General features: G+C 38.0%; 1 protein-coding gene across 1 annotated transcript in view; it reads right to left on the bottom strand.

The window, feature by feature from the left end:
- Positions 1-618: 618 nt before the first annotated feature.
- Positions 619-21,143, bottom strand: part of LOC5574705 — a 217,539-nt gene continuing 197,014 nt past the window's right edge. Inside the window, exons 4-7 of the mRNA XM_021841536.1 lie at positions 11,913-12,292; positions 2,127-3,095; positions 1,631-2,063; positions 619-1,563 (exon numbers count right to left, since the gene is read on the bottom strand). Coding sequence (XP_021697228.1) covers positions 907-1,563; positions 1,631-2,063; positions 2,127-3,095; positions 11,913-12,292 — 2,439 coding nt within the window. The 3' untranslated portion in view covers positions 619-906. The remainder of the gene's footprint in view (positions 1,564-1,630; positions 2,064-2,126; positions 3,096-11,912; positions 12,293-21,143) is intronic.

Below are 21,143 nucleotides of genomic sequence, written 5' to 3'. Positions count from 1 at the left end.
TTTCAACCGACTACAAAAATCTGTTAAGTTTACTATAATCTGGTGAAAATCACTGAGCAGTGCAGTAAATTTGACTATGTCCATAGTATCATCCACTACAAAGCATTGTATTTTAATCCGTGAACCCCACCGTACAACACAGTGTGGTCAAAAGTATGATGCTAAACTTCTTAAAGCTAGAATATTCCTAGTCATAAATACTACACCAGAGTTGTAATAAATTGACAGATGAATTAAGTGAAACTAAAGAAAACAATATTATTCTTATAAGTAAAAGTGCTCCTTCCCAATAAAATAAACAAAAAGAACATTCCTGGATTCGTTATTTTACTCAAAAATTTGATGGGGTTTTTTGGTTTTGCGTTGTTACCACACACGCTGTACAATTTTTGGGAACGACATGGGACAAAAAACCCGTTATTTTTACCTTTAGTTCCACTGCAGTGCACTGTGATCTTCTTCAGAACTTTGCGGAGAAGTTTCTAACAATTTTGCAAAAGTATCTAAGGGTAGAGTCACATAATCAATTTTGGAATGGTTTGAGCACAGTCTGGGATAAAAGGAAATCTGAATTGACCATTGGCAAGGTTAAGAAATTAAACACCATCAACAAGCTGGTAACTGTTATTAAATTATCACCTTTATTGTTCGTAAAAGTACTATACACAGTAATCGTAATAAATAACTAACGTAGAAATTATCGATACGGCTAGATCTCTTCTATTTATGAGCTCAATTTCGCAGAGCTCATCAATAAATATAAAACTGTGGAGGAAGGATCATTTCTCTACAGCATAGAAGCATCTTAATTTATACATAAAAATCCAGCTGAAATCATTACTCTCGCCGTTTCCTCTCGCACACATTTGCACTTTCTCGTACATAGCTTACGTCCTCCCGCCATCATCACGTTCGGCAGTTTCCGTTACAGTTTATCACCGACCAAATCCAGTCCACGTAATTTGGCAACTTGGTGTAGATACCAAACTTGTTCTTCTTCCCACAGCCATCGCCAAAGCTGGTTATTCCGAATATCGTCCAAGGACTGTTCTCCTTGGTGGAGTCCCTACACAAAAGAGGACCTCCGCTATCGCCGGCGCACGTGTCCACGCGGCCACGTTTGTGACCGGCGCAGAACATATTCTTCGTAATGGTGTAATCGTGGTACACCGCTCGGCAACGCTCGTTACTGATGATCGGAACTTCGGCTTCGTGTAGAATGTCCGTTCCGGCCTCGTCGCTGTGCCGCTTCTTGCCCCACCCGATGATGGTACACGTGTTGCCGGTGGGAAGGGCTTGGAACCGTTCCGGCAGGCAGGCGTACCCCACGTAGTTGGACCGCTCGACGTCACGGGGAAGCCTCAGTAGGGCTACGTCGTTGTCCACTATCTTTTTGTCGTACCGGGGATGCTTAATACTGTACTCGATGCGAAACTCCATCTCCGTTCCGTCCGGCTGCTGAAGGTTGTGCTCTCCAAGGCGAATGAAGAGCCGTTTGCGGACGCAGTGCGCCGCTGTTAGGATCCAACGCGGTGCGACCAGAGTTCCTCCGCAGAAGGCTTCCTAGAAAAGGAGAAGAAGGATTTAATCAAAACTTCAAGAATAACTCAAAGTGGCAAAGTAAACGTACCTTGAACCGATTCAGGATGGCAACCTGCCATGGCCACTGACCTTTGCGAGACGTTTTCCCGCCGATTATGCGAAGCATATTGTAGAGATACTTCTTCGGTTTTCCACGTACCGCTGGAATACCGCAGGTCAACTCCTGCGGCATGTATTCCGGTTGGAGGAATCCTCTCCGATTGGCCGCAGGTTGTTGTGCGATCGAGTTATCCTGAAAATCACTTCGCCCCCGACCTACCGGCTGGTAGTTCGACAGCGCCTGATTTCGGGCAGGTTTCGTTGGTTTCGGAGTCGTAGCGACGATCGCCGGCGTTTGCTGAGGCCTATTGTTCTGATAAAGTTGGTTACCGATCCATTCCTCGCAGAAACTGCCCTCGGTGTAGCAGTAGGCCACCTCTCGGATGATGTCGTTGCTACAGATGGACGGAATCTTACATCGTCTGTGGAAAAAAGATTATAGTAGAATGAGTTTCAATGCTTGCAATACAAAGAGAGGATATTACTTGAATCTCCGAGTGGTGCACTTCGCAGTGCACTTGGACCATCGGCTCCACTTGGAATACGGATTGTCAACCTTTCGTGGCATTTCGAACACCGCCTTCTCCCGCGCCTTTTTCTGTGTTACGGCCGTCCCAAGTTTGAGCATGCTCTTTTCAGGATTTTTCTTGCCATCATTGGAGATTTCATCTAGACTGTCACTGTTGAAGTCATCTTCTTGTGATCCATCCAGATCCTCCGCGGAGTCTTCCAGGAAGTTACTAATGTCTCGCTTAGTGTGATGTGACTCCCCTGACGAAGGTTCGGTAGTTGGAAACGATTCCATTAGTTTATTGAACTCCGTCGAGGACGTAGTGACGTTTGCGTCCTCATGATCGTCGTCTGTAACCGAGGTTAACGCTTCTTGAACGGCTGGCAACCCATCGAGATCAACCAGGTCATCTTTTCGGTTGGCAAATCCAGTACCGTCCCGATATAGATGATCGTAATAGTCTTCGAAGTAATCGGTGAGCCTCTGGGGCTTTCGTTTGATCACAGCTGTGTGAGGTCTTCGCTGGAATTTCTGCGCCGAACTGTACGGTTGATGGAAATGAGGACTTGGGCTGAAGATCTTACGATCGTCGAAATCATCGACGATGACTTTTAGGGGTTTCCGTTGGTTGTGGATCCGCTGTTCCGTTACGTATTCTGTTTCGTCTTCGTAGTCCGATTCTAGACGGTGATTCTTTGGGAACTTCCTGTGTCTGTACACGATGTGGGGGCGCTTCCATCGGTTATGCTTTGTCTTCTTAGCTTTCTTCTTGACGATCACGTACTCGGTATCATCCTCGTCCTCATCATAGTAATCATCGTCTTCTTCCTCGACGATAATCCGTTTCTTCTTTTTCTTCGGTTTCCACGGTTCGACTCCCGTGACGGAGTACTTGTGCACCGGGATACGATCGTATTCCCCGGGGATCGTCAATGGTGAACACCTGAAAGATGTTGGGATAATTTATGCTGTTAGTTTTGAGCTAAACATGCTCCGACCTATTATAATGGAATCGTAAAAAAATAAGATTTTATTATGTTTCCAGAAAAAATAACGACTAGGGTCGATGTACCAATAGCCGCATAGCTAAGAACAAAAAATCGTAGAAAATCGAAAAATAACGCTAGCGTCATTATTTTTACATCATCTAAAAGCTTTTTATCTTGGTTTTGTGGGAAAAATATGAAAACTACAAAAACTCAAATGTTTGTATTTATTATCGCGTGTGCCACTATAGGAATACATGTGCCTATAGTAGCACTATTTCTAATTCCTGTTCCTATAGTAGCACTAGCATCACGGCATTGGCAAAATACTTATCAAAATCGTATTTTTACAAAACTTTTATATTTTTCCTACACAGTGTGGATCAAAAGCTTCCGTTTGATGTAAATTATATTAATAGATATTAAAACGCAAAGATATTTATCAAAGTTAGGGAAAGGTTTCGAACTTTCAAAATCTGTATAGGTTTTGATCATTGGTCACCTGGTTTAGAAGATATTTGTTCCTTGTCTTTGAGATACTGACACTTCTTTACACAGTCAACTTTCCATAACTCGAACTATTGAACTGGAATGTTGAATTGAAAGGCTAGACATTATAAATGTTGAAATATTTTTTAATCTTATTTTAGTAATGAGAAAAAAGTATAAGAATATTGAAATTTTATAAAACAGGAATACATAAAATAGTATGCCGATACTTGTAGGTGGTAATAGTTACTAGAGCATGTATGTACTGAGGCTATCAATAGCACTGACGTGAAAATCACGTAGGCCCATAAATTAATTTGGATGTCTGCATTTCGTGTTCATTCTCTCTTGAGTTCAAATTCAAAGATGGTGGCCGCAAGTTTATCTAGGAGCTGCTGGACTTCAACATAACTGATTTCAAGGTAAATATGTGATAAATACCAATGAATCATACATTTTTACACCTTATGTAATATAAATTTCATATTACGCAACTTTGAACAGCAAGAGTGGAGAAACCAGACATTTTTCAATGGACCAACTTGAGAAAAATGTGCGTTTGTTTTGATGGAATGCCGCCGTGTCAGCCAATGTATTTTTTGTTACTAGTCATCTTACTGGATATTTTATTGGAAATGGTGTTATAATATAATAAATAGTGTAATCTTTTGAGTTGTTTTTTAATTTGAAAGCTATTTGATTGCATAAGCCTATGCAAAACAGAATTGGTTTCTATGCAATTATTCTGATAACATTTAATGAATAACCATTTACGATCTATTGGGATACTTCGTAAAAGCTACGTGGAAATTCATGTAGCTGTGACTTCGAAACTTCGATGGATCTGATGAGGTGCATTTGTTCATGCGTTCATTCAGTGCTGTCTATGATCCACGTAGGTGCTACGTGAAAAGTGGGATGGAAAAAAACCACGTACGTTTTCACGTAACAATGACGTTTGGATTATTTTGAGTGTACAAAAATGAAAAAAAAAAAATACTCCGGCGTTCAGAAAACAAACCGTCTTGCTTGAGTTTTCCGAAGGACATTGCCGTAGATAGGATTTTTTTCTGGAGGAGGCCTAGAAGAGGAGTAAGAAATTATTGTTTTACAGAAGTAATGTTGGTCGCCATAATCACGATTATGAAATAATATAACTATATCGTCAGGATAATTCTCCCAAGAACTCACGAGGAATACCCTTGTGATTTTTCAACAAATTTTCCAAGTTTTCAACCATTTACTATTAAGAAATTTCTGTGAGAATTCTCACTGGGATTTCTCCATGAATTATGTACTTCCGTACTTTTCCAGTGCTTTCTACAAGAACTTCTTTACTAGTTTTCGATTCCTCCTGGGATTACCACGGTAAACTAATATCCAGGAAAGTTCTCTGTGTACTTATTACATATAAATTACAATTTTTAGTTTTGAAATATCAACTTGCTAAAAAATAACTGAGGATTTCCACAATTAGAAGAAATTTTAGGAGTCTCATTAAAATTGTCTTCACGATCACCAAACAAGGAATTTTCCACAAATTTTTCAGAGAGTTCACCAACCGTTTTTCCATTTTTGCCTGTGAGGTTAAAGTTTTTCTTCAGATTCATTTAACAAATTTTTCGGAAAATCTCTCGTAAATTCTACAGGGATTGATTGAAAAAGTTGCAGTAAAAAATATCCGGAACTTCTAACAAAAAACATTAAATGATTCTTCCAGGTACAATTCTAAGGATTTCTCCTAATATTCCACAAGATTTTTACAATCAATTGAAAAAATATAAATCATTTAGGAAAATGTTCTTAGTGATTTCTCAGAGAAGTTCTTCACAGATCTAACAGCTAAACTAAACTAAACATTTTCTAAGTAATGTTTCTCTATAAATAAAAATTCGCTCACTCCCAAGAAAATGTATAAAAAGTCAAAAATTTTCTTTAAATTTTATTGCGGAATAGGAGAACTTACGTATTCTCGGCAGTCTAAGCCGATGCCGCGTTAATCTTGTGATTTTTTCGGACATCAGCAGACAAATTACGTATTTGTTTGTTTACATTTATGCACTGATCAATCCTTTATCGATTCACACCGACAGATTTGTTAAAAGCTTTTTGGAAACGTTTTTACAACGCTGCGAACCAGTGTCGTAAAAATTCAGCCGAATGATACCCGATCAGTGCGAAAACGAACAAAAACAAACTCCGCTAGCAAGAAACCAATCTGACTTCGAGTGCGAATGCGACGAGAAAGAGAGTGGGTGCAACGCACGCACACATTCAGTTTCACCCACTGTTGGTCTCATTTCAAAATTCAGTTTCACCTAGAGGCACTGAAATTGAAAATTGAATATAAAAAATTACAAATGAATTTTATATTACTGGTGTAAGAAAACGGCAATGTGATGCCTCCAGTTGATGAATCATGATTGTCTTTTAATAAAAAAATACAACTTTTGCAATTTCCGGATGTTTTGTGGGGTATTCTGACGGAAATGATTTTTTTCACTAGTGAAATTGAATTTGAATGTCAGTAGTGGATGAGAATAACTGTAGCAAAAGTAATTGAAAAACTGAATGCACGTTCTACCAGATTCGTGCATGTATTGTCAAACAAACATTCACACAAAGAAGAATTCAACGATGACGGAGCCTACTGAGGCTCCCATTCTGTTCGGCAGCTTTCCCATAAGAGCTGCAAATGAATCACTTCGGCAGCTCCAAATCAGTCGCATTTTGAGGCGTGGTTATTTGTATTGCTGACATCTTTGGCGTAATTGTTTGTTCCGTCTCGGAAATCTCGTAAGCGGGTAGCTGACAGAACGAAAAATCATCTGAATGTTTTCATTGGTGTGTTTTGATAGTTATACACTGTGTATTTGGCGTTTGAAATTTGGTTGCCGATAATAGTCGCAAGGTGCCGAAGCCGTAAGTCTCCCTACGTTCAATTGTTTTCAAAAACTCGGCCATGAAAATACTTACAATTTTCCTGAGCAATTTGTTCAGGAATTTCTTTAGAAAATTATATAATTGTTTCCATTGGGATGTCGTCCTGGGACTTTTCGGAAACATTCGCAAGAGATTGATCCAAATACTATCCCGAGATTGTTTTCTTCTGGCATTTTTTTCAATAATTTTTTCAACTGGTTTACTAAAGGATTTTGAAATTCATTCTTACTTCTCGAAAATAATATCCAGGAATTCTATCAGCTTTTGTTTTTGGTTTTAAAAACAACTTTTTTTTTAATAAGGCTGATACAAATATTAATTTTCTTCTTTCCGAAAATTTTGAAGGGGAGAAAAAAAAAATTTTTTACAATCAGTTAGGTTTTTTTTAATTTTTAGAGTAAAACCCAGGTAAAATAGTGATCCAGATGACGATTGGAAAAAGCTTAACAACTATCGTTAAAAATAAAAATTCGAAAAATAACTTTTTTTTTCATTTTTATTTTTTTGTTCCTTATTTATTTTTATCCCCCCCCTCGTACCGTCCAAGTGGTCTCGGACATAAAAGAAAATTAATATTTGTATCAGCCTAACGTATAACGTATAACGTCTAGAAATCAACCCACTCTCCATTGTTGGTTTGAATTGAACCAACAACTCCACACGCAGCGAACTGGACTATCGAATTTCATAAATTTTGCCTTATGGAAAGGTGGTTATTGCAATACGAACGCTTTATGTATCGTTTTAGCATCATTCCACATCAAGGCGTCGATAGGCGCGTGATGTACGCTCGAGTCTATCGATCGCAAGATTCTTGGTTCGATTCCAGGTTGCCGCGAAAACATTTTTTTGTTTAAAAATTCTGGTTTCATAAGGCAAATTTATGAATTTCAATCCGATTTCTTGTGGCGAATTTTCATAAGGGATTCCTATGTTTATCGATAGTCCATTTGCCTGAGTGGAGGAATACCGTTTTTATTCATATTACGGACACTTAAGGCCCCAGTGAAGTATAATTTATAAGAAAGCATACAAATTAAAACATTATGTATGGTTCCTCCGCGTTAGCCTTTAAAACACTTAGCTTTCGAATGGTGGGTGAAGATGTTGATTCCGAAACATGATTCATTTTAAATAAATATAAATGTGTGGAGTTTTCCTGATACTTATTCCGGACGCTTTCTCACTCTTGCCTCATATTCCGGACACTTTGATTCAAATTCCGGACAGCTCATTTAAAGCATAGATAGGAAAGTCATATAATCAATTGAAATCGTCATTCGTATTTTCAATTATTATGTTAGAACTGAGGAAGTTTAACATGAAATTATTGGCGTGGAAAGGAAATGCTTGCATTACTTTGATTTTATTTTGAGGAATTCCAGATGAACTTTCAGAAATCGGGAATCATACGTAAAAGACTTCTGCAACTTTTCAAGATTGCTTGAATTTACTTTCTTCTTTAGATTCTTTATAGTGTTGCTCTTAGGAGTACGAAAAGATTGGTGTGTGAAGTTTCTCAAGAACGTGTCATGCGATGAACAGCAAAATATAAGTGATTATTTATTAATCTTTTCTCTAGAAGTGAATTATTGCTAAATTTTTAAAAGCTCTCTAATGTAAAAAAATCAAAAAGTTCCATAAGAATATATATTTTAAAAATTTAACTTGAAATCTAGCTAAATTCCTTTCTTAACTTTTGGACTTCCCAGAATTCTATATGAATTCTAAAAAAATATTTTAAGGAAGACCCTTAAAAATTTCTTTTAGTATATCTTAATAATTCCTTTCCCCTACCCAGTTATTTTGCTAAATGCTCTTTCACAAATTTCTTACCCGCTATTATGATGTCAGAAACAAAAATGTTCCTGTTTTTTTAAACAAAATTTCCTCTGAAGATACGAACAGAACTTTCCAAACATTTTTCTTAGGTGATTATTGTATAATCCGGAGACTTGAAGCAGAAATTGTAGAATTTTTGGCTCAATCTAGCAAAGCATACCATAGCATAGACTGACTGTACATGTCAATGATTGCTACTCCGTGATTGATCCGAACCGGTAAGAATTGCACTTCGATCCAAATGAATAAGGGATGGGATTTTCCGCATATTCTCGAAGTGCAATTTTCGCAGCTCTCATATTATTGATCAATAACGGCGCCGGCCAAGTCCTTACAGTCAGTTGGGAAGGATAAGGAACGTTATTGTGTAATGATCGTTGCTTCTAAAGACCGAGAATACCTCTGCAACTCCACAATCATTACGGGACAGGTGTGGTTAGTAAGGGAGGAAAAATATCTGGGAGTCACCTTTGGTCGGTGATGCGATCCATGGATTAGGAGGGAAAGTGTTGAATTTTTGTATCACAGTGAAAATATATTGAAAGAAATTGACAGCTTGAGCCTTCGCAAAGCACTACTTTTTGGCTCAATCTATAATATTTATGAAATATTTCTTTTAATGAACTTTGCAAAATAATTTGGAATAATTCTTGTGTAACTGCTATTTTAAGGGATTAACAGAGTAATATCCAATAGAACTTTCAGCTAAGACAGTATCGATGATTTTTTGGAGGAATTGAGAAGGAAAATTTTGAATTTTTGAAAGGTATAGTTAAATTTGTATTGTTGATTCCGGAAACATATTCTGGAATCAATTTGTGGATAAAAAGAATACATAGAAACAATCGTTGGTTTTGTGGAAATTGGCAACACGTCTACCTCCTTTCATCTAACCATCTTGCTGCTAAAGCCTGATTTGCTACTGAAAAGGAATCGCTAAAGAAATTTCTCGTCGATTCCTTGCAGAAATTTTCTACAGCGACTCCCATTTGTACTGACATTTCTTTTCAACTGCGTACTGCGATCAGAAAAAAGCGCATTCTTGATCGATTCCTTGCAGAAATTTTCCATGCATCAAGATAGGCCGAGAAATTACTTGTCAGCAGCGAATCAGGCATAAACGATCACTCATACTTTTAGCATTGCCAACATGACAGAGACAAAACAAAAGCACACTGAAGTAGCGCGGTGAACTTCTGTTTTCAGTATCAACCAGTACTTCGTAAAGTTAACACACGAATTAAATCTTTTCTTAAATTAAACGTGTCTCGTGTTTTTCATTCTCGGTGAAATCTCTTTTCGGTTCTTTTTTTTCGTGTAGCGCACTTCATGTGCAGTGGTTCTGCTCACAGTTGTTCAGGTGGGATTCATGTTGAATTTATGAATAGATTTGACAACATTATTTGATTATTTAATTTCCATGATTTGTAGCAAAAGTTCTGAAGCTACCCTTTGATATTCCATGCAAAATTCGATTATACTCAAATTCTTTAGCAAAAATCGAAGAGTGGCGTCAAAAACTTTGTTACAAATCAATTTGAAATTAATGATTTTTTTTGAATTTCTCAAGAATTTAAAACATAATAAGTTTAGAATTTAAGTAATAAGTTAATTTATAAGCTAGGTATGCTGTTCCGTTCAAGAAAAGTAAAAGTTTCAGCGCAAGAAATGTTCAAGTAATTTTCCACAGTGAACTCCATTTGTATTGACATTTCCACTGCGAACTGCGATTAAAGAAAAATGCTTCTATTGAGCATTATTTGCAAAAAATTTCCCACGCATCGAGATAGGCGATTACGTTTCTGTTGAAGTGCATACTTTCAAATAGAAGTAGCTTTAAAAAATTGGATCAAAATCAAACAAATATAAAAAACTGTGTCGATTTTGTTAATCATTTTCAAACAAGGTTTCTGTCACCCCTCTGACAAAAAACAAATTTAGCCAATTTGAAATTCCTTGAAATGATCTGTAATGAATTAAGCTTAGTTTTCCGCGAAAAACTTTCCGCTATCTATTGTCCAAGATTTTTCCTACTAATTTTGCCTATTTTTTTTCAAATAATTTTGTCGGACAATATACAAGTTTTATGGATGGATTTCTTAAGCGAATTCTTATGAGGAAAATTATCGTCATCATCATCGGACACCTCGAGCAGGGCATCATCCAAAAACCTTGGCATTGACATCCTAAATTCTAGGGGAGGGGGTCTGGCCCTCCTGGTCACAATATTCTTACGCCAATGTCGAAGCACTCCACTCATTCTAATGATGATTTGCATATGCTAGGGTGGCTGATCCAGTGGTAGCGTGTGTACCAATAATAGTGGTAGTGAGGTTTCGAGCGTGTTATAGGCAATTTTTATTTAAATGTGTATTTTCCTAACATTGCCCTTGAAAAAAAAATCTTGGAAATTAGTTAGGAAGCAGTAGAAAGGATTCAGGGATTTTATCGTTCTAAGATTATTTTTTACGTGAAATAGAACAAAAAAGCTTTCGAATGTCGTATTCAGATATGGAAAACGAGCTTCCGTTATTTTCTGGCGATTTTGTGTTGCTCAACCCGTTACTATTGCCTCTATCGTTGGTACAGACGCCCTATTAAAAACATTTTTTGGAAACTGGCAACACTCCTCAAATAAAATCATAGAAAGACAGATCTCAAAGTATGCTAGAACTAGATGAAAAGTGTTTTGATTAACTCAAATTAGTTGACCCCTCGCAAATCAGTGAACTAGATAGATTGTAAAAAGCTCAGTTTTTGATGAATCTTAGGTGTTTCTTTACGAGTTGTATCTCATATTTCTTTTGAAATACATATAAAACTCAGTGTCCTCGTATAGAAGAAGAATGCAGTTTTCATTCGAAGTGAAAAAAGGAGGCCATTCTGAATTTGGTCGCCATTATAAAGTTTATCCGAAAACCCGTATATTTTCGGGAATGCAATGTAAATTTTCAAAAACATTTGTTTTGCTCACGTTTTTTGCATGATCTTCATTTTACAACCAACAGCTGTTCATTTTACTCACATAGTGCAGGTAAAATGAACATTTGCATCGTGTTTTGCTAGCGATAAGAGTAAGTAAAAATTTAGCTATTTCAGTCTGAATTTGTGCTATAGATAACATCCCTATCTTTGATGTTGTGCGATAGAACCATACAAATTCCTCGTTTTTCTATCAGAAACAAGATGATATCCTTAAGGTGTTCATTTTACCACCCCTTCCCCTATAAATATTTTTGTCGTTTGTAGTCCTATGTTTTGTATGGACCAATGCACGAGTTCGCTATTCGACGTTTTAGCGGTGACATGTAGTTTATGTGACCATTAAAACCAGTCAATTCGGCACCGCTCAAACGTCAAATTAGTGAACTCGTACATTGGTCCATAACTTTAACTATCAGGTCTGAATATTTCAGGTACATGGCTCCGTAGCCGGAAAACATATTTGAACCACACAGTCGATTCTCTACCAGCTCAAACAGATTGAAGTGTCCACTTACAAATGTCGATTACATCGCCGTTCTTCCACGTGGATGTGATAGCCGCACTTCGATCGCACAACGCAGTATCGTTCCCTTCGCTGTCGACAGAACACGTCGCACTTCGTCCAGTGCGAGTACGGCGTGTAGAACTTGGGATGCAGCGGCGGGTGTTTGACTTTCTTCTTCGAATATCGCACCGGATATTTGTAGACAATCTTGCGCGCCTTAAAACTGCGGTCTATGCTTTCGGCCGAGCCTTCGTAGTCCTCGTCGGATGAGTTGTTCGCTTTGACCGGCACGAAAAACTGCGCCGGATGCAGAAGGTTCTGCTTGGTGGATGTCTGTCTGATGCTGCTCAACGTCTGGATTCCTGGTTTTGTGGGTGGAATGTGGAACGCCTGTAAGGAAATAAGGTGAAACGGCGATCGTTAATAACAGTGCACAGTGGTCCAGATAGCAAGTTTAGGCGGACATGAACTTTTCGACGTCATTTTGTGGTTTTAGAGTATAGGTTGCTTCCCAGAAGTGTCTCGAAATTAGTTGTACTACAATTCGTACGAAAGGGATTTTTTCTCTGCACTAATCGCAATAGTGTCCTATACGCCAACTTTTTTATGTTAATAGATAGCAAGTTGGTATGTTCAGCAAAGTTGTAGCATATTTCAATACAAAAAACTTTGTAGAACAAACTTTTTCTCTATCTCTTATACTTTCTGAGATAATTGACTTTTTATATAAAAAAATGAAGAAAATCATTTTTCCACTCATAAGTCATTTAAATTTAATTTATCCAAATTTAAGCAGCCTACTATGTTCTACAAAGTTTTTGGTACTATTATATTGTACAACTTTGGTGAATATACCACAGTTGTGTTTCTTCTGGTTTTCTTATTGTAGGAGATATTAATTTAAAATCATACCGTATTACAGGCCAAATAACTCGCAAAGATGCACTTGAAAATGAACCTACCTGTCACACCGTGGCTCTACACCCCTTAAAGAGTATTTGAGTGAAATTTGATGAATATATTATGTTTATATATATTTTTAAGACTATTTTCAATGACGGGTGATTTGCAATAAAAACACATTAATTAGTCATCTTTTTTATAAAACACACAAAAGTCATGACCGCCGCGATTCAGCATGAAATAATCAACACCTGTTTGATTTTGTAAAGTGTACTATATTTGTTAAAAAGCATAATTTTCAAAACTTTTTCAATAATTCTTGCGCTTTTTCGTGCAATTCCGAATGCTTCTGTGCGATTCGACGATTTGTCAGTGAGATCACTGGATCTGATGTGAGTGGCAATCGCAATTGTATTTTTTTGACATGGTTACTATGACTGATGTCAATACGACTTTAACTACTGTAATAATTACTGCTATACATAAATCAAAGACTCAAGATAAATAAATTGAATGCCTCTCAACTCTTGCAACATATTACCATGTATGACTTTTAATACGGCATGATTTTAAATTAAAATCTTCTCTGGGACGTAACGTCAGGAAGAAGAAGAAGAAGACAATAAGAAAACGAGAAGAAATACAACTGTGGTATATTCACCAAAGTTGTAGAATATAGCAGTACCAAAAACTTTGTAGAACATAGTAGGCTGCTAAAATTTGTAAATAAATGACTTATGAGTGAAAAAATGATTTTCTTCATTTGTTTCATATATAAAGTCAATTATCTCAGAAAGTATAAGAGATAGAGAAAAAGTTTGTTCTACAAAGTTTTTTGTATTGAAATATGCTACAACTTTGCTGAACATACCAACTTGCTATCTATTAACATAAAAAAGTTGGCGTATAGGACACTATTGCGATTAGTGCAGAGTAAAAATTCCTTTCGTACGAATTGTAGTAAAATTAATTTCGAGACACTTCTGGGAAGTAACCTATACTCTAAAACCACAAAATGACGTCGAAAAGTTCATGTCCGCCTAAACTTGCTATCTGGACCATTGTGCAGTGGGCAGTTAACATTGTATGAACTAATAGTTATTACTGAAACTTATTTCACAGCTAGAACAAAACTTTTTTGTTTATCGAAATCATCGCCTGGATAGAGCATGTGGTGGAAGTGCTGTCATCAACTTTTTTCGACATTTGTAACCAACGTTTTTGAAACTTTTGGTTTTTCTGTTTAAACGCAACTTGGTGAATATACTTTCATAGGTATTTGCCTTTTCAATGCGGTGGGCAGCAAGTTAATTTGCTTCTAAATGACTTGAGGAAATTGACTCGCAAAAAGTAAAAAATGTCATTGGTGGCTCTTATGCAAAATTTCAATCATGGAATAATTCGCAAAGCAATTCCAACGGCTAATTTCTATTGAATGAGTGCTCTTCAGAATATTACTCAATATCATATCCTAATAGCCCTACTTGTTTCTCTTTGTCTAGAAATCATTCTACGATTGATTAGGTCAAATTTTGATCCTAACCGAATTTAGTCAGCTTTGTAGCCAATTTGTTACTCACGTCAACTTAGAATTTGATCATAACGCTGTTGAATTTCAAATATCCCATGAAGTGATTCTCAATCCTATCAGATCCACTTTTAATTATCTAAGCTCTTTATTTGAAACCTTTAAGTAGATATAAACCACCCACAATGAAAGGGGTTCCAATAAATTGCTCAGATGAAGTTAAGTATCTAGGACTTATGCTAGATAAAAATTGACTTTCAAATATAACGGAAAATCAAATATAATTTGTTGTTAACAAAATATTAATAACAGCTTAATTAAGTTTGTCCAAATTAGGATAAAGTGTTGCCAAAAACACTGAACTCATAGGTATAAGAAATAAATGTTATCTCTGAAATGATTCTAACAAAAAGATTAGAAAAACAATTTATGAACTATGAAAACGCTATTACTGAATCGCTTACAGCCGTTTCTCTAGGTAGTTCCCCGAACATTCAAACGTCCTCGCTAGACACTCTGACGCTACCCACAACCGCCGGTTGTGTTGTAATTTGTGACACGAATCGACATTTCAGAAGCACGCGGACGTGGTTGCCACTTCAAAAGCGCTAATAACCAAGTAAGTACGAAATATATGTACCTGGCTACCTTCTACACCCATGTGGCTTGTCAACTTGCTGCTCGTCAAGCCGCCAACCAATTTTTCTAACCTAATCCAGAGAGAGACGGGCAGCAGAATTACCGCTCGCCAATGAACCCCGTCAACGAAAAGATTGACTGACTGGCGGAGAGGTGGCGGGTTGGAAAAATATGATCATGCCTTAGGAAAAGGATAACAACCACTAGTTTCACCAAAAACAGTCAATAAAACAACTCGAAACAACTTGTCCTGAAGCAAAAAATGAAAAAAAGCATTACAATTGAAATTTTTCAAAGAAAAATAGAAATACCACTTAAAAATATGGAGAACAATAAGTTTTTATAGTTTCTTTTTTATTGCTTTTTGTTTTTAGTGCTCTTCTTTATTTGTGTTCTTCAATTTCTCATTGCCAAGTTTTATTTTTTCTTTGGATTTTTTATCAATTATCATTTGGTTCTCAGACAATTTCATTTTTAGTGCTTGTTTTTCGTTTAGTGTCAATTTCTTAATGCTCGTGTATAAATTACTCTAGGATTATCGATGTGTTTTTTTATTGCTGGTTTCCAATTTATCATTGCTTATTTTTATTGATTTACCGGTAAAAAAATACATTTTAGTGCTTCTTTGAAGTTTGTTATTGCCAAATATGTTCAAACTATTGCTCATGTCTAATCATATAATTGACTACTTTTTCATAAAACACAGAGGGGACACTTCACTAAACGCTTGTTAATTTAGCTGTCGTTGGCGGAGTGACATACTGTTCTCTACTGTACTCTACGCCGCCACAAGTGGTGGACCTGGCAGACCGGTTGGAGACGTGATTTATTTACAGTTTGGTCATAAATCAAACTGCAGAAAATCCAAATTCGAGTTGAGTTAATCGTGTGGCCCCGCTGCTGGGCCCGGAGGCCGTGAAAGGGTCTTTTTGCTGTGTGGTCGCAGATGGCGGAATGCAGAGTCCTGCAAGATGGGTCAATTAATTAGCTTCATGAAATTAAATTGTCTTAGTGGGTCTTGTCTTGTTCCAATACGGGATTTCGTGAGATCTGCGTGAGCTTCTTCTTCTTCTTTCTGGCGTTACGTCCCCACTGGGACTGAGCCTGCTTCTCAGCTTAGTGTTCTTATGAGCACTTCCACAGTTATTAACTGAGGGCTTACTATGCCAATGACCATTTTGCATGCGTATATCGTGTGGCAGGTACGATGATACCTTATGCCCTGGGAAGTCGAGAAAATTTCCAACCTGAAAAGATCCTCGACCGGTGGGATTCGAACCCACGACCCTCAGCTTGGTCTTGCTGAATAGCTACGCGTTTACCGCTACGGCTATCTGGGCCCTGCGGCTATCTGCGTGAGCTGTTGGGTTTGAATTCGAAATTTGTAATTTAATGAAAAATTGGCTCATCGAGTGGTTCAGTAGTTAAGTTGGTCAAAACGCTCGGTTCAAACACAAGAGTCGTGGGTATACCACAATAGATCAACCTCATTGTCGCAGTGGTTTGAATTCTAAAAAAAAAAGATCGGAGGTTCAATAATTTCACTCATAGTTTAATCACGTTTACCACGCGCAATAAGTTAATATATTTAATTGCCATGTTGATTCGTTTTCGCTCTATGTGCCGGTTACCTTAGAGTTAATTAATGTTTTTATTATCAATTTTTTGTAAAACTGTGTGTAATAATTCGGAATATGCTTATTCCAGGTTTCAAAATCAAACCAATGGATTTTACTGTAGGTGCAACATAAAGATCGCTGCTCTTCAGAATCATGTCACGAGGGAGCAAAACGAAAACTTACAACAGTAACAAAAATCAAAACAAACAGTGTCGTCAATCGTCAGCATATGCTAATGACACAGCTTCAAGTGAGAAAACAACTTGTAATCTTAGCTGGATACCGGCTGTGGTTGTTTGATTTTATGTTTTCCATGTCACACTTTCGTTGCCTACAACTGCAAACGCTCTGTGACGACCGATGGACCAACAAGCACTTAGACTTCTCGATATTCGGTGTCGAAATCAATGAAGCAGGTTGGCCATTGATCTTCTCGTGGTCGCGTCGTAGTTGTCGAACCTTTATGTATTTCTAACAACAGCCTACGTATCGGAAACTACGGCCAGGAAATGCTGAATAATTGGGTCCTAAAATATGTAATGAAATCTTGTTTTTATTTAATAACACGAAAAAGCATGTTACTGTAATTACTTTAGCAATTTTTCCCGCTCAAATAATGGCTATATCATGTTTAAACTTTAATTTAAAAATTTGGTCCATAAATGAACCTTGACACTTTTGATCATGTTTGACGTTCGCTTAGTCGACAAAAACACCACAGGGGTTTTAGTTCGACCACTGGGGTTGTTCCTATCTGACATTTCGTAAGGGACACGGAAAACAAAATACACCCTAAATTTGAGTTTAAGCCAAAGGATGTGAAAAATTCTAATAAATTTTTTTTTGGGCTTGAGCCAACGAAAAACATTAGAAAATTGAGTAAACATGTGTTTTTGGCCTACACTTAAGCGTTTGGCACTAAAATTGGGACAGGGCTTTAGGACCCAATTTGTTGACCACTGTGCAATGCTCACCATAGCAATAGTACACCTCTGACTCCAGTTCGGTTTGGCGGTTTGAGAACTTGTCTGCCAACGTGCGTGGAGGTGTTTGTCATCAATATTTATAGAAATATTTCTGCGCTGGAAAAGGTACATCTGTAGGCGAACCACTTTTAGTACTTTTGAGGTGAGAGCAGGCACACGCGATTCAAAGCATGTTGATCATCGAAGCTTATTCTAGAAGGCAAAAATCATTATCGTTAAACGATTTTCAACAAGCATTAAATAATCCTTCGAAATTTTTCAATAATTAACCCATATTAATCCAGCTGTGGATGCATAGAATTTAAGATAAACGGTAGGTGCACTTACCGTTCATTCCGGGATTTTAGGATAGGTAATCTACTAGATCTACCAAGGCCTTCATTGTTTCTTTTTGAATAATACATTTCCAACAATGTTATGTGAGCAGTGAGCCTTTGTGCAGCACTGCCAATCCATTTACTTTCATACTTGATGTTCCAAGGTCTCCAAATCAAATTGTAGTTCTGATCAGTTGATCTACTTGATCAGCCTGGATGTCGATGATGTTCTCAACAATACTAGAAGTCAAATGATTCATTTCATATACTCAATATATTCCGGGTCAGTGCTACCGTCGAAGACTGAAGACTTCAGAACAAACTATGTACTAGATCAATAACAACCAATCAAGAACAAACGATGTACTAGATCCATCAATAAGATTTTGTCATCAACGAGGCATATCCAACCATGTCATAATATGACTCTGCGTGAGTTTTAGTGTTGGCGTATAATTCAATTTTATTGCAAAGTAGATTGTTTAAATTCACCAAATCATCCGAGAGCTAAGGTCAAATAGTGTACTAGATCTACCAATGCTAGGGGCCCGCCTAGGCCAAGCTGTGAGGGTCGTGCGTTCTAATCCTAGCGATCGAGGACCTTTTCGTTAAGGGGGCAGGATCCGTCATTGATTTCGGAATTTTCAAAAGCAGTTTTTTCGTTCAAAATCAAGAAAATTTACAGGAAAATGCGTTCACTGTATTCTGTTTCCCTACCGAAACACAGTGAACACATTTGCATCGAATAATTTTTAATTTTGAACAGAAAAACTGCTATTCAAGTTTCGAGGATGACGATGATTACGATGACGGAGCGTTGATCATTAAACAAACTTTCTTCTTTCTTGACGTACCTGCCAAACGAAATACAAATACAAAATTGGTAAATCGGCAAAGAAAGCTCTTAGTTAATAAATGTGAAAGTGCTCATAAGAACACTAATCTGAGAAGCAAAATCTGTCCCAGTTGGGACGTACCGCAAGAAAAAAGAAGAAGAAGGTTTACCAACCACTCAATGTTTCCTTTTCAACTGTTCATATCCAACCATGTTCTGTGCAGTACTACCAATCTATGTTTTTACATCTTTTTCGTTTTTTTTTTCCCGAATCTATGTTTCTGTTTATTGGGGCGTAGAACCACTGGGTCCATTGAGTTGAACGTCTTGTGGTATAGCCCTGTTTCTTGGATCTACAAGTCCACTTGAAACTCTAACCAATTTTATTTGGCCTTATGTCAAAGATTCGGCTCTGAATGTAGTCACTTTATGAACGGTTCTGAAAACTAGTATGCGATATATCAAGTAGGGAGCCGGATCCTATTTTTGGCACTTCACTTCGGCAGTGGGGTTTTTTGCAAGCTACCGAGCTCATATTCGGCCACAATATGCGTCATATCAAAGTGCTTCTTATTGCAAAGTTTAGGGACCCAGATAGCCGTAGCGGTAAACGCGCAGCTATTCAGCAAGACCAAGCTGAGGGTCGTGGGTTCGAATCCCACCGGTCGAGGATCTTTTCGGGTTGGAAATTTTCTCGACTTCCCAGGGCATAGAGTATCATCGTACCTGCCACACGATATACGCATGCAAAAATGGTCATGGCATAGTAAGCTCTCAGTTAATAACTGTGGAATTGCTCATAAGAACACTAAGCTGAGAAGCAGCCTCTGTCCCAGTGGGGACGTAACGCCACAAAGAAGAAGAATTGCAAAGTTTCTACAATTTTGGCCGAGAAAAGCCCCCAATGCCAAAGTGAATCATGGAAGTGCCCAAGTAGCTCTGCACCCTAGTAGCTGATTTTACTTTTAAACTACTATTTTTGCGTTAATAAATGTAATTAACAGTATAATAATCTCAACCTAAACAAATTCTTCTCCGTGAGAGTGGTACCAGAAACAAAAAATGCCCATTGCTTATAATCTGCTTCATTTTTTTCACAACGGACTTTCATCAAAATATTGTCTTGAAAAGTTAATAACCGAACATGAGAATAATTCTATAGCTTCAGATGTTTACTTAGAGACTAGATAAGCGTAACCAAGATGTTTTTTTTTCTGGAGGGGGCCTAGAAGAGCCTAGCAATTTCTTCTTTATTTTTGTAAATATCATCGGTCTCAATAATCACGAATTTCGTAGTTTGCATGTATTTGGTTCTATCTCGTTGGGCCGAATGCCATTAGGCCTAATGCCGTTAGGCTGAAAGGGTCGTTAGGCCGAAAGGATCATTAGGCTTAAAATGGCCAAAAGTTCTAATGAACCGTAAGGTCGAATGGTAACTAACTGGGATAGGTCAGGATAATTTGCATTACTTAGTAGCTTACAGTACTCGCTGTGATGTATAACTAGAAAGAACGACCTTTGATTGAAAGAAAGAAAAAACCCTGATGAATGTGTTAGCCATTTGGAACAGTAGTAAATGATCGAGTGCTTATTTATTTTATTTATTTAGTTAACATCTAGACAGATAACACTAAATCAACAATTTCACGCCACAATACTCGGTTCGTGGCCGCATCTTTCCATCCTCGGTTTTGCCCCACGCTCGCCAAATCGATTCGCACTTGATCCGCCCACCTAGCTTGCTGCGCTCCACGCCTTCTTGTACCAACCTGATCCGAAGCGAACACCATCTTTTCAGGGTTGCTGTCCGGCATTCTTGCAACATGCCTTGCCCATCGTATCCTCCCAGCTTTGGCCTTCTGGATACTGGGTTCGTCGTAGAGTTGGGCGAGCTCGTGGTTCATCCTTCGCCGCCACACACCGTTCTCCTGCACACCGCCGAAGATCGTCCTAAGCACCCGACGTTCGAAGACTCCAAGTGCTTGTAGGTCTTCCTCGAGCATCGTCCACGTTTCATGCCCGTAGAGGACTACCGGCCTTATGAGCGTTTTGTACATGGTACATCGACCACCTCGAAAGTATCCCCGTAAGTATCGTAACACTGCTACCAAGGCGAGCCCTGTCGCTTTCGGTCCACCAGCTGGCATGTACTTTGTCTTGGTCGCATTCACCACCAGTCCAACTTTTGCTGCCTCACGTTTCAGGCGGGTGTACAGGTCTGCCACCTTTTCAAATGTTCGGCCGACGATGTCCATATCATCCGCGAAGCAAACAAATTGACTGGATCTCGTTAAAATCGTACCCCGGCTGTTAAGCCCGGCTCTCCGCATAACACCTTCTAGTGCAATATTAAACAACAGGCACGAAAGTCCATCACCTTGTCGTAGTCCCCGGTGGGATCCAAACGAACTGAA

This window comes from Aedes aegypti, chromosome 2 (assembly GCF_002204515.2).
Source record: "Aedes aegypti strain LVP_AGWG chromosome 2, AaegL5.0 Primary Assembly, whole genome shotgun sequence".
Taxonomy (NCBI): domain Eukaryota; kingdom Metazoa; phylum Arthropoda; class Insecta; order Diptera; family Culicidae; genus Aedes; species Aedes aegypti.
This window is presented reverse-complemented; position numbering and strand designations above follow the sequence as displayed.